The 13,591-nt window shown below is 49.1% G+C and overlaps 1 protein-coding gene across 2 annotated transcripts in view; it reads left to right on the top strand.

Moving 5' to 3' along the window:
* Positions 1-13,591, top strand: part of pawr (PRKC, apoptosis, WT1, regulator) — a 49,549-nt gene that overhangs the window by 25,970 nt on the left and 9,988 nt on the right. For both annotated transcript variants that reach the window (XM_035528721.1, XM_035528720.1), the window contains exon 3: positions 8,931-9,047. In XM_035528721.1, coding sequence (XP_035384614.1) covers positions 8,931-9,047 — 117 coding nt within the window. The remainder of the gene's footprint in view (positions 1-8,930; positions 9,048-13,591) is intronic.

Raw genomic sequence — 13,591 nt, 5'->3', positions numbered from 1 at the left:
TTTGAGATGAGATGAGCAGCATGCAGTTAAAAAAAAAATCAGTTAGACATCATTTAGATTCTATCTCTGATTACATTAATGCCTGTAACTTTAGTACGCCAAGTAATGAATAATGTAACTGTTAGTTTTTTGTATTTTGACACTTATCTGTGTTACCCTTACCTGGACTACTGAGTTTATTTATTTACTAATTTACAGAATGACAGAATGTCTGCTTATGTGAAGTTTCGTCTTTAGAGAAAGAGAAATCTAGAAGTTGTGTAGCTTTAATTGTAACAGCCTCTGCCATGGCTCCTTATCATGCTGGAATACCCCCTCACTCTGGGGGTACATGAAGTCCACGAAGGGCCGCAAAGGGGCATCAAGCTGTGAAACATGGCGGGCACCAATGACGTGTTGAGGCACCCACCAGTGGATCCACTCCACACTAGGATGGAACCACCACTGGCCTCTGGGGTCCATGGCTTCATAGGATCTGGGACACAAACCCTCCCATTAGCCTGAAACAACTGGTCCGTTTGGTAACCTAGCCCAGGTGAGGCCCCGGTGGCGTGGTGTTGATAACCCAGTCTGGTCGGTCTTCTGCTCCCTCTCTGCACTGTCCTGAGGGATATGTGTATAGGACCTCCTGCATTAAATGTGGACGTGACCTCTGCCAGAGTCACTTGTCTGTTTGCACGGACAATTCTATCCAGCCGCTGCCAGTCACGATCTTTAAGCACCTGTGGGAGGCCACTGTGCTGTCCGCTGTGGGTGGTGATCCCTTCTATGATGCATACCCGGTACACACGACACTGAGGAAGGTTAAATGCCCGCACAACTTCACCGTCTGGCACCCACTCTCATGCCTCGTTCGAGTTCTAATAATTCACATCATCGCCATGCTGGCCAGGGTTCAGCCTCATTCACAAGATCGCACCTCACAACTTACACAGGGGTGTGTGTTCCTAAGCCATGCCCTGAGGTGATGCCACTAGGTCATTTATATACTGCTTTCCCATTACATTTGGCATGTTGGCGTATATCAGTGTTTAACCATGAACACCAAACCCACGCACTTACAATGTATGACATGGTCACAAGCTAACCTTATGACTTGCGTAGAAGGAAGTGCTCAACGTGGCAGACTTGTTGTGTGTGTGTGTGTGTGTGTGTGTGTGTGTGTGTGTATATATACACATGAGTAAAGTGCAGGATGTTTACTTTAGCATCCTTGATCGTGTGTGTGTGTGTGTTGTCTTACTCTCACCATCAGATATGGAGTCTAAATTCCATCAGGGGTGGCGAGTAAGTAAACTCTTCTTTAGTATATGTCGGACTCTGTTGAACGCTGTGCTGTTTCCCTGTTCCCTGACACTGGCATTTAATTGACACGTGCAAGCATGCCAGACTGAGCCTACTGACAGCCAGTAGATGTTAAAAGGCCTTCAGGTGGGAAGGCTGTGCTCTCAGATGCACTTCACACACTTCTCGAGCAGACAGTTTGTTCTGGTAGAAAAACACAAACAATGTCAGGATAAATGTTTCCTTTTCTTTAAGCATCACAAGGGGCTTGTTGGCCTGACGGACCCGGACAGGAACACCCGCTGCTAGGGGTCATCTCTGTTTCCCACCCATTCAACACCTTTTGGCAAATGAATCCTTTTCTGTCTCTGAAACTTTGCCCAGTCTCTATCTTTCTCCCTCGCTCCCCGTCGCTGGCACGGCGTTGTGGTTTCTGGTCGGCGCAGCATCCTGGCAGTGCGGTCAGTGCTCACAGCAGGTTAATCAGGGCATGGAGTTGCACGTTGTCACGGTGATGCCATCATGCGCTGCAGCGGGCTGCCCAGGGACGACTTGCGTCTCGGGGCGACTGGACCTACGGGAGATGCCTGGCTGCAGGACCGAGGAGAGTGGCTGTCACGAGGTCAAAGGGACAGCGAAAGAACGAGGGAGGTATGCCGCAAGAGGTGGAATGGAAAAAGATGAGATTAGAGGAGAGGAAGAAAAGAACGAGCGAGAGAAAGAGAGACAGATGTATTAGTTGCTCTTTTCAGTCATGACAAGGTTGTACCTCAGCCTGGCTGAACTTTACATGAACTCCATTCTCTCTCTCTCTCTCTCTCTCTCTCTCTCGCAGAGAGAGTGTGTCAGAGTCAGAAAGTTAGGAAAAATATGGCTATGGGATCACTCCAAAATCTCCTTGTGCCAGCAAGGATCTGTTACAAAACTCTTATCATTGTTTTAGATAATTTCAGGGGCTCAGTACTGCACTGCCCCCAAACCTTGGCGCTTCAGAAACCCTGGCATGGACACACACTGAGCGTTGACTCTCCCTTCCCCTGCATCGCGCGGCTTCAGTGTTGATCAGTGGCTGCGCTCTGGCTGTAGAGCTCCGGGAGCTGGCGAGGAAGTTGTTCTTTGCAAAAATAAGTCTGTGTTGATCTTATTGTACTTTGGTGCTTGTATAATGCATCATCGCTCTCATTTAGGATACGACTCTGTAGTGTATAAATCTTTTTCTACTTTGTTTTCGGTTTGGGCTTCTGGATAAGCCCCCGCTGAATGGCTAACTGTGACTGTGGCTGGTCTGTACAAGCTCCCACTGGTTTTGGCCCCTCACAGTAGCGCAGTAGGTTCAGCCAAGCAGGAGCCGAGCTGGAGGGCTTCGCACCCCGCGCTCCCCCCACAAGCACAGCTGAAATCTGAGGAAACGTGTGTCACCACTGGCCAAAAAACCCAAAAAACCCACCCCAAACAAAGGAAGATTTGAGGTCAGACAAAACAAGCGAGCTGCTTCCTGCCCCTTGGCGGAGGACGCTTCACCATCAGTGACCCATGCTTGGCACCGAGGAGCTCTGTCATAGCGGTTTGCTCCGTCTCAGGCTGCGTACCTTGGCAGTCTTTCCCATCGGACTCCTCGACCTGCCCCCCGGTTATGTTTTTGCTTTGGTTTGATGAAGCAGATGTTCAGCGTATCTGGCTGAAAGTTTGGATTGGGGTGCTTCTTGTAAGATTTGTGTGAATTAAACAGAGAGTTCTGGTGCTGGTGGCGCACACGAGCAGTTGTGTAAGAGGTTTAGTCTGATACCGAGGTCTGAAGCTGCCATCGAGGTGGTTTTCTTTTTACTGTGGGCCAGGCTGTCTCTAGCTCTCCCTCAGCGGGTTCCTGTTTGTTGGTTAAGAGCTTGATGGCCTTGAGGCTGCCGGCACACCATTCGTACTGCACATGGAAAGTTTCTAAGGAGTTTGAAATATCTTGGCGTATGATTTAGAAGTGATATGCCAGTTCTCCTGCGGTCCATATGGGTTCAGGGTTGCATTATGGACAGTAATACTGTATTGGGTTAGAAAAGTAGATGTGCCATTGGTAGTGAAGAACGGCTCATCTCTCAGCAGTCTCTTTTTTCATGCTAGATTTTAGACTCTGAGTGTCGGTCTATTGTGTAAGTTATATATTTAATAAAACGGTAACAGTTTACAAATTACACTAAATCTCTACACATCAACCTTTTGGCATTAGCTCTTAAAAAGCCCACATCGGCTGCCAGCTACCGCACGATCATGTGTTAACTATTACCACTACTGGACTTTGCTGTATTGACATTGCAGAAGGCTGTAATGGGCAAATAAACCTTCTAATATCTGTTTTTTTTTTAATCTGGCTGGTCAAATCAATGCTGCCCAGTATTTAACTGTCACCTTAAGGCTTTGCCGGTGACTATTAACGTAATGCAGATTTGTTTCTTTTTAGTAGTAACAGTATATAGTCATATTGTCTCCGTCCTCGAACACGTTCTTCAAAGGTGTGGGAGATGAGCGCTGTCCTGTCCTCCTGAGCCAAACACCAGAGAACAGCCCCGAGGTTTAAGTGCCCTCTGCTGTGGTTACTCTTCTGGCACTAGTCTCACACTGAGGCTGTGTGGCGGAGCCGCTTTATTTACACATGGGAACGCTGTAAAACGTACAATAACAATAATATCATCACTTGGCATGCTGGCCCCTTCCTCGCAAAGATCGACCCCAGCTGGCCTCGTCTTACTGCTCTAATAAGAGGGAAAGGGACACGGATGATTTACTGTAGTCGCGCCACCGTAGCAGTGCCACTGTAGTCTTAGATGGGTTAAGCGAGGAGAAATGTGTACAGAACAGAGCTGTAATGAAGGAGTTGGATCTGTTTACACTTTGTGTGTGTGTGTGTGTGTGTGTGTGTGTGTGTGTGTGTACACACATCATTTTGCTTGGGACCACTTGCCTACTGTCTGTAGCTTCACAGAAGTTATTTATTCATATTCCAATATTATTCATCTTCATCATGATAAATTCAGCTAAACAGTACCCAGCGAAATGGCCATTAGAAATTAGAGGCAGAAGCATATAATTAGTCCATCCTCCATATGACTGGAAAATTACACAGTGGCTCCTGTGATCAGCAAATTTCATATAATTTCAGGGGGGTTGTGTTGTTTTAATGTGAGATTGCAGCGTGGCGCGCCACCTGTCCATCACGGCCATTTGGAACAGCGTGGTGTATGAAGTCCTCCTCTCATTTCTCATGCTCTCCCTCATCCACTTGATGTTTCACCTGCAGCTTCCGAACTCCGAGATGGTGTTCTTGAGAAAATTACCAAATGCAACCTTTTTAAACGCGGATTAAGGACAAACATCGCAAGCCTTATGCATGGCTGATTTGGATCTTTTCATCACACTTTGCTTAATTTGTAGTAACGTTGTTTCATTAACGCATATTATCCCTTTATTATCGCTTAAATAAATAAAAAGCACTTCGAGTTTGCAGCAGCAGTATTCAATGGTCACCCTCTCCGGCCTCGCGGAGATCTGCCCCTCGGGATCTAGCCTTGTGGGGAAGAGGAAACTGGCCTGTTGTGGCTGCCGCTGGGCGTTGCCAGGCAGCACGTGCCCTCCTCTCAGCCTGGAGATTTACGGGGCCGTTTGGAAAGGTTTTAGCAGCTCGCCGCAAATATTTGGGAGCGAAAGCTTCCATTTTAGGAAAGCCGCGCGAGAGCTGTGGCCGAGCACTTCCTCGAGCCTCCACAAACATTCCTCCAAGTCTTCCGAACACAGCCAGTGAGCTGAAGGCTCACGCACCCATTCCCCTTGAGTGCTGGGAGCGTTCCCACATGCTCACAAAGACAGTCCAGACTGTGCTCCGGATGAATCCGGTTGCTTAAGCACCACCGCTCCAGCTACGGGCTCGCTGCTGCCTCCGAATGCCGTCACTCACTGTCACTCAGTGTCACTCACTCTGCAGCTGTCACTTCTAAACAGAACTACATTACCCAGTGGCCCACAGTCTTCAGCGATCACTGCGGTTGGAGGTGCAGTTAAACAGTGATTGCACATATAGCTGTTTTGGGCAGATTTGTTTTTCTGCTGCCTTGTTAAAATGAAATGTGTCTGATCTGAGCAGGGCAGGAGGAGGCACCGCTAGGCCACTGGCAGCTGTTTAACGCTGACGGCTGCATCGCACCGTCGCGGTGGAGCTCGTTTAGTGCAGGGCCTGGTCTTTCTCCAGGCTGCTTTATCCGCCATGCTGATTTCAAACGCAGAGGAAAAGTCCTCTGTAGTCTCCTGTGTTGGTGTATTTTTAGCCGGAATTCCACATCCGCTTACCACGGAATAATTTCCGCATTTCCAGGACTTGGGGAGGGTTGGGGAGCAAGAATAAAATAATAATTTAAATCAAGGGGAACAGAAAAGAAGCAAGAAAATGACGGGGTGATGAATCTGTTCGGAGAAGCAGGCGAGAGAAGACTGTGGTTACAAGACTGAGGTTTACGCATCAACATTTAATAGCCAAAGAGCTGTCCATCTGCCTCTGCCAGGGAGTGTGTGCGCTCGTGGGTGTGTCCCTGGGTGTGTGGGGGAGCGTGTGTGGGTGTGTGCCCGTGGGTGTGGGTGTGTGCCCGTGGGTGTGTGTGTGCCCGTGGGTGTGTGCCCGTGGGTGTGTGTGGGTGGGTGTGTGTGCCCGTGGGTGTGTGTGTGCCCGTGGGTGTGTGTGTGCCCGTGGGTGGGTGTGTGCCCGTGGGTGGGTGTGTGCCCGTGGGAGTGTGTGTGCCCGTGGGTGTGTGGGGGAGTGAGTGTGCGTGCCCGTGGGTGTGTGGGGGAGTGAGTGTGCGTGCCCGTGGGTGTGTGGGGGAGTGTGTGTGCGTGCCCGTGGGTGTGTGGGGGAGTGAGTGTGCGCTTGGGGGCATGCTCGTGAGCGTATGGGGGGCGTGTGTATGCTCGTGGGTGGGTGCATGTCCATCTGTGTGAGTTTGAGGTGGCCTTTCTGGAGATACAACCTATATTAAAGTAAATGTGGCATAACACCCTGGTGTGACCTTATGAAGCTGAAAAATGACAGGCGTCAGTGTGGTGCTTGATTCAGAGCTGCAGCGCGAGCAGTATACAGATAGAACCAGGGTCTGCCTTCTGGGTCAAGTAGGGAGCTTGAACGTCGCTGGGCTGTTATTAAACCATATCTCATTGTTCCTGCTGTGATGATTAAAAGACAGCATGCATGCGTGCGCACACACACACGCATTGTTTCTCCTTTCCTATCTCCCTTTTTAGTGTTTTTCTTACTTGCATGTATGATTCCAGGAGACATGGCGCACATCATAATAATCCGCATCATCATAAAACCCAGGACCGAGAGGAGAAAGCAGGCATGAGGAGCCCTCTAGAGCGCCCCCTTGCCGGCTGTAGTGGGTACCTGCACTGCTGATTGGCTGGCCTGAAATTGAACAGCTATTGCCAGCTTGGAATATGCCAAACGTAAAATCTAGTGTGTTGGTGAAAGGGTTCCGACAGCAGGAGTCACAGCTCCATGAAAACGCACGAATTTAGGATTATAATTTCTGTATTGGGTGCTAAAGTAGCTTCCTAATGCTAAATGTTGATGAGTTCTGAAAGCATGTTGATGATATATTGCAAGGTATAGCCATTGTGCTCTGAGCCGTGGCTCAGATGGTGAAGGCCATGTCAGTTGTGAGAATGTAAGGATTTATGTCACTTGTACCTTAGAAAAGAGATCCTTTTTGTATGCAAGCTACAGATCTGTGTAATTATACACAGGATGAGATCACTTTAGTTAGACGTTTAGTGTTTCACATGGGGCCCTGCAAGCTCACTCCACTATAGACATCACATCGTCAGGGAAGCTGTCGGGTAAGCTGTCAGGTAGGCACCGCCGTTCCTCTGGGTCTCGCTGAAATTAAGCCCACGACGCATCCACAGTGAGGTCTGGCGTCCCACACCCACTCTCCTCTCCAAGCTCATGTCCTTAGATGTTTTAGTCTCCCTGGTGACCAAGGCTGTTCCCAGCCCCCCTGACACCGTGGATCTGATGTAGAGGATGGACCCTAACTGGGTTTGACACGCCAGCGGTCATGTCAACCAAAACAGCGTCTCTGTGTGTAAACAGGAAAGGGAAGGAATTTGGAGTCGTTCATTTATCGATCCTCTCTGTCTCTCTCTCCTCCTCCCCTCATCTCTCGCCCTCCTCCACCAGGATGGTCCCATCCTCCTCCCATAGTGACCTGCTCGACCCCACACTCCGCCTGCTTCCTGCCTGCTTTAGCACTGATCCCAGAGCAGTGTGTTGAGTCATCCGGGCTGGCCCGTGTCTGTTGGGCTGACCCTCGTTAGCCAGCTGTCCGTGGTTATTTAAAGGCAATAACAAACCTGCTTAGTTGCCCCCATAATGATTAGCAAAGTTCAGTTTTCGCAGGTCACCCAAAGACGCTGCATTGCGCCCAGGCGTCCTGATCTACAGTGGCGTGTTGGGATCTCTGACTGTACTATGATAGGCTCTGAACACATGAGATGTGGATTGGGCACAAAACTGCACAGAGGCTCTCAGCTGTCCAGAGGACCGTGGAGTGTGTTTACTTCTCCACAGGGAGGGAGGGTGCGCTCTCTCTCTCTCTCTCTCTCTCTGTGTGCGCGTCACTGTGTGTACGTGTGCGTGCGCATGTGTGTATGTGCACGTGCAGAAGAGAGAGAGGCAGAATTCGACCCATTCCCATGAGTAGCTGATAAAGCGGGTGGCAGGAAAGTCTTCACAAATTGTCACGTTCCTTTTTAGCCTTTTAAGGCTGTTTCTGTCAGGGCTCAGCCACCAGCATCTGCCTCCTGTACATGCAGCTCTAACCCTGCTCTTACAGGAGCTGTTTCTGTGGGAACTGTTAATGAGACGCTCTTTGGTCCAGTAGCATGTACAATTGGTGAGAAGCAGATGTGTGGTGGTGGGGGGGGTTTGCCTGTGCGTGTGCAGTCTTTCTCCCATGCAAGTGCAAGCAGCGTTTATTAACCTCCAGACCACCAGGGGGCAGTGTGTGACGGGTGGTAGCTGTGCCGCTCCATTGATTTTGCAGTGGTCCACGGTTCGTAGGCGACCAGTGTGCTGTTTGTTGGCAGTCCCAGCATGCCCCCGTTAGCCTGACTGTGAGAGAGGGTGGGGACCAGCAGTACTAATCCCCCTCAACCCCATGAGATCTGCGCGCGTGAATGTTCTGCAGCGGTTGTGTGCGGCATCCACGTGCTTTCTCAGATCCAGCTCGGGAGCAGTCTGCAGTGTGTGTGCCCGGCCCTGTGAGGTCAGAGGTCAGGCTGGCCGCATGGCCGCGTGCGTGCTTACGTCTGGGGAAAGAAGAGGAACTCGCACTCTGGTACTGGCTCTCTGCCAGTTGTTGAAATCCATTCCGTTATTTAGTCGATCTCCGACGTTTCCGTTTTTTTTATGAATAGTGTCTACACACAGCATGACAAGTGCGGCTGTTTTCAATTCTAATAACACGATTAATGTGACATCTTAATGTGGATATAAGAGTCACTGTTGTGTTTGGTAATGTAATCGCAGTTTGACATGTTGTGTATGGAGTAGTCTTGGAGCAGGGCCCAGGGGTGAGCTGTTTGACCTGAGGAACGCTCTTCTCTCCCTGCAGAGTTTGGATGAACTGGATGATGATGATGGAGGGGAGAAGGAGAGGAAGAAGGAGGAAGCTCTCACACAGCTCAACACGGCCCAGAACGAGTCCATGACCTCTGACACTTCAATACAGGTATCTTAGTGGTTCATTTGTTGTGTTTTTTTGTTTTTTTTTTTGGGGGGGGGGGGGGGGGGGGGGGGTGTCTATGAGGGAAAAAGGGACTGACTGTTTCTTGGTTCATTCATTGTGTGTGCGTGCTTGTGCGTAGGTTTGTGAGAATGATATGAGATTACAGTTCTAGGCTCTTCCTCCAGAGGGGTTAGAGGTACTGCCAAACAGAGGCACTGTTGGCCACCGAAAATCCAACCATACTACAGCAACAGAATTCAACACTGTAACAGTCCAGGCATCTGCAAATGCCTCATCCAAGACAAAGCAGCATGACACACCCCTAGCCTTTCTGCTACTCAGCCCAGATATGCTTCCTATTAAACACTCATCCTGAGGCCTGTCTGGTTTGTCTTTCTTTGGTGCAGCAACCGTGGCATTTGCTTCAGGCTTTCTTGTAATTACTTCATTTATCTTGTTTAAAAACAAAACAAAAAACCAGCCCAGTCTCCACCACTCATCCGGTCAACACACTGGATAGGCGGCTCCCGCTCTCACGCAGCACCCTGGAAGTCGCCGTCCTCTCGTCATGCTAATTTAATCTGGTCTCGCTTTGCCTGCCCGTCGCTCCCATCAAGACACAGAGAGGACATCTGTTATATTCCATCATTACCCCACATTCAGTCCGTGATTGAGACGTTATTGTTCAAGTATATGAAACTGGTAGTTGCTAGTATGGCTATTGGAATCAACCGGCATGTGTAGCTGTTGAAGAAGAATAATAATGAATAAGTTATGGTTGGTGTTATTTACACCCTCGTTTAAAGCTCTCTTCCACAGTTTGTGACCCTCTTCATATATTCTATCACACGACACAGTTAGCATGTCATATGTGCACAGGACCGCAACCACAGAACGACCACAGCCATCCTAGAGGAGGCACAGGCCGACGAGGAGCGCAACAGCCAGCTGCAGGTGTTAACAGTGGAGCAGTGGGAGGTCAGGGTGAAATGCAGAAGAAATGGTTCAGTCGCTGAGAAGGAGCTCATGCAGTAGCAGCTGTGCTGAAAGACCTGGGCTTGCTCTGCTCGGATCTCATTTAGGCTGAGGAAGTGATTTGTAGCGCCGTAGCATTTAAAATGAAAAGCAGCCCCTCAAATGTTTTGGCCCATGAACATGCTTCCAAAAGGCTTGTTTCTGTTGTCCAGTTTGTCATCTAAATACATCAGTCGGGCTTCTAAGAAACGACGTTAATGAACTGCCAATCTGCCTGGGTTGTTCATAAACACAGAAAGAACGCTTCTAGAAACACGCAAACAAGCCGCCACTGTGTTTGCTTTCCGAAAGGTCCTCACCTTATCAGCTGTTGAACAAATACTCTTAGTATTACATGCCAATATCTGTGGGTTACTGGGTTGTTGGATCAGACTTCCAGCCACTTGTGTGTACTGTTTTACTGTAGACTTTCTCTTTACTTCTGCATTCACTTTCATAAGGTGTGTGGGTGGTGTTTTTCATTGACCAGTGTAGGCTTAGGGTTGGGGTTTATGGGTATGGAAAACACTTCACATTTGCACTGGGCTGGTGCTCTGTCTGTCTCTCTCTCTCTCTCTCTGTTTTTGTCTGTCTCTCTCTCTCTCTGCGTCCGTCTGTCTGTCTCTCTGTTTGTCTCTCTGTGCCTGTCACTTGCTGTGCAGTGCCAGTCTGAGGCTGGACTGCCCTTGTCTTGGCCTGAGTGTGCAGGCCATAAGGAGCTGTGTTTCTAGGCATTGAGTCCGGAAGCAGATAAAAGCCCTTCGCTCTGTGCGTCATCCATATGGAGTTGAGCAGAACCTCTGCCACCTGCTTTAACTGGGAAAACGAGGAAGGCTGGATGATGAAAGCTTTTTAAAATGCATAAACAGACTTGAAGTTGCAGGACCCTTCACTGAAAATCCTTTTCAGGTGCTGTGTGTGTGTTTGCGCGCATTTCCTCTTTCTGTAATGAAGTACTGATCAGTTTGAGGCCTCTCCTGCTTCCTCCGTCTGCTTCTCTTTAACCAGCTTTCTCAGAGCCCTTCTCCTTCTGCTGTACAAGGCCAGTGCTCCTGGGCTAAATGGGAACCTTCTGGAACATTCCAGAGAATCCTCTCCTGCTGGAGTGGCCCATGGCCCCCGGTTCAGCCCAGGTTTCGCTCCCACTTCATGGCTTTCAAGATTCTAAGTGTTATCCACCTCCCTGAGTGCTCCTGCTGCAGCTGCCCAACCACATCAGTGTCTCGCTACACCCGATTGCCCTCATTTGCATTTTTAATTAGCACCTTTTCACTTCCCAACATTTATAATTGGCTTTGAGGATTTCCCCACACGCCCAGAGAGTTGACCCTCATCACAGTTTAGATGGATTAGATGCAGACAGACTGTAATTCTCAGAAAGACAACTGACTCCATGGTAAAACACAGTTATCAGGAGTGGGCGGGGTTCCAAGCATTGTTGGTTTGATTGGAGAAAATGAGTCATTTGTGTTGGATTTGTTCATTATTTGGTCCATGTGCGGTTCTTAACCTTCCCTTGTTATGGCTGAGCCTTGCAGAGGACGAGGATGGGCTTCTTACTTCAGACGGAGCTCCGTGTTTATCGGATTAGCCGGAAAGATGGGGAATTCAGGGCACATCGGCAATGCTATGGAATACCTGAGCAGCTCTATTGTTGGACTTGCATTAGGCTTTTGCCTTCTGGGATTTTAAAATTTAATGGGCTGTCAGAATCACAAAGGCTGGCAGATCACAAACACCTCAGAATTTCTTTCTTTTTTTTTTTTTTTTTGGTATGAAATGTGCATATGATTTATGAGAAGAGATTTGCCATGAATAATACACACTGGAACAGTCATGCGCATGCGTGCAGGGACAGCCAGTGTGTGCGCACACACACACACTCCTCCTGATAGGTTTGTCCTTTTGAAATTGAAATGCATTGACTTGGCTGCCTTCGCTGGCCGCAAATCAAACAATCTAAGCAGACAGAAAGGTGGAGAGATCAGTTAAACCAATTTGCAACATTTCAAAGATTGCGTGAGAATTGTGGCCAGCGACACACAACTTCAGCGACCAAAAAAGGAACCGTTCTAAGCTGAGGGGGCTCACCATTGGTGCCCTGCTTCTCACTCGACATCCATTCCTATCCGTTTGGGATAGGCGTGTTGTTCTCTCCCACCTGGAGCAGATGAAGTCCGCCTGTTTTCCCAGCCTGTTCTTTGTGCTATCTCCTGGCTGCTTTATTCAAGAGTGCTGCGAGGTTTGAAGCGCTGGGTGTTGTGCAGGCTGTCAGCAGAACGAAAGCGTGCAAAAAGCGAGTAGCTCCGCCTGGCTCCATGCAGAGCCTGCACGAAAGCCTGCGCCGGCAGCGTTAACCCCTCGCTGGCTGCCGTGCTCCCGTGACCCCCCGCACCCAGAATGCTTTCTTTGGCTTTCACTCCAGAGACCTGCCCAGCAAATAAGCGCTAGCCGAATATTTTTCTGTGTTGCTGCCTTGTCACCAAAAAACAGAACCGTGGAGATTTCCTGGTGGCCCGTCATGCAGCCGTTTGGTAACACTTTATATGTGCAACTGTTGCCCGCATAAACACTTTATATGTACAGCTGTTTGGCAGGGATTGTGGCTCCTCTTCAGTAGCTGCACTGGTGTCAAAGAACTTTCCAGATTTGGGTTTTACCATCATAAATGCTGCTCTCCACTCGGAATTGTGCTGGATCTGTTCACAGCACGGACCTTAAGATACTGCCCAAACTGCAGAGGCTGTTCCAGGCCAGTTCCGTGGGAGGGAGTCAGTGGCTGCTGCCTAAAGCCATTACTGAAATATCTTAAACGCTTATCATCGCCGGCAAGAGAGGGAAACCGTGCTGAACTCCTGTGGTGCTTCTGAAACAGGGCAAGTCCCATTCGAGTTCTGTTTTGGCTGGATAACAAACATGGGGCTTCAAAAACCCCATGCTGCACGGATCTCTTTTGGACAAGCGCCTCAGCCAAGATCAAACTCTCACACGAAGGCCCCTGTCCGTTAGCACTAAGGGAAAGAACGTTTTCATTTCTCTGTCACGCAGACCGAAAACGCATTTCTTACGGCGCTGTCGAGAGTGAGTAAAACGTTTTGGGTCGACTGCTCCGGGTCAGTTCCAGCACAAAACCACTCCGCTTCACGAGGCCTGGTAGTCCCAGGGCGTGTGGAGAACCCATTCCGCAGAGAGGTCCATCTGTCTTCGCTTTCTAAAGCCTGAGAGTGAGTGTCAGTGACCCCTAGGCTAGGTGGAGGCGGCACGCTCTGTTGAAGGGAGCCTAAATCATGGTGATGGACCTTGTTTTGATCGAGCTTGGGAAGAATCACAGGGCTCTGTTTGGAGCTGTCTGTGAATGCAACTTTTTTTTCCAGTGTGTCTGAAAGACGAAGGATGAACTGCTGAAAGAACAATATGAAAAATGTGTGTCTGCGTGCATGCGCGGCATGCATGCATGTGTGTGTTCAGTTTAGCAAAAAAAATTAAAGATTTTTTAAAAGTTGTGCTTTTTAACATTGCTTTTCCTCTGTCCC

Source organism: Electrophorus electricus, chromosome 7 (assembly GCF_013358815.1).
Source record: "Electrophorus electricus isolate fEleEle1 chromosome 7, fEleEle1.pri, whole genome shotgun sequence".
Classification (NCBI taxonomy): domain Eukaryota; kingdom Metazoa; phylum Chordata; class Actinopteri; order Gymnotiformes; family Gymnotidae; genus Electrophorus; species Electrophorus electricus.
The sequence above is the reverse complement of the archived record's forward strand: the minus strand, read 5'-3'. Positions and strand labels throughout refer to the sequence as shown.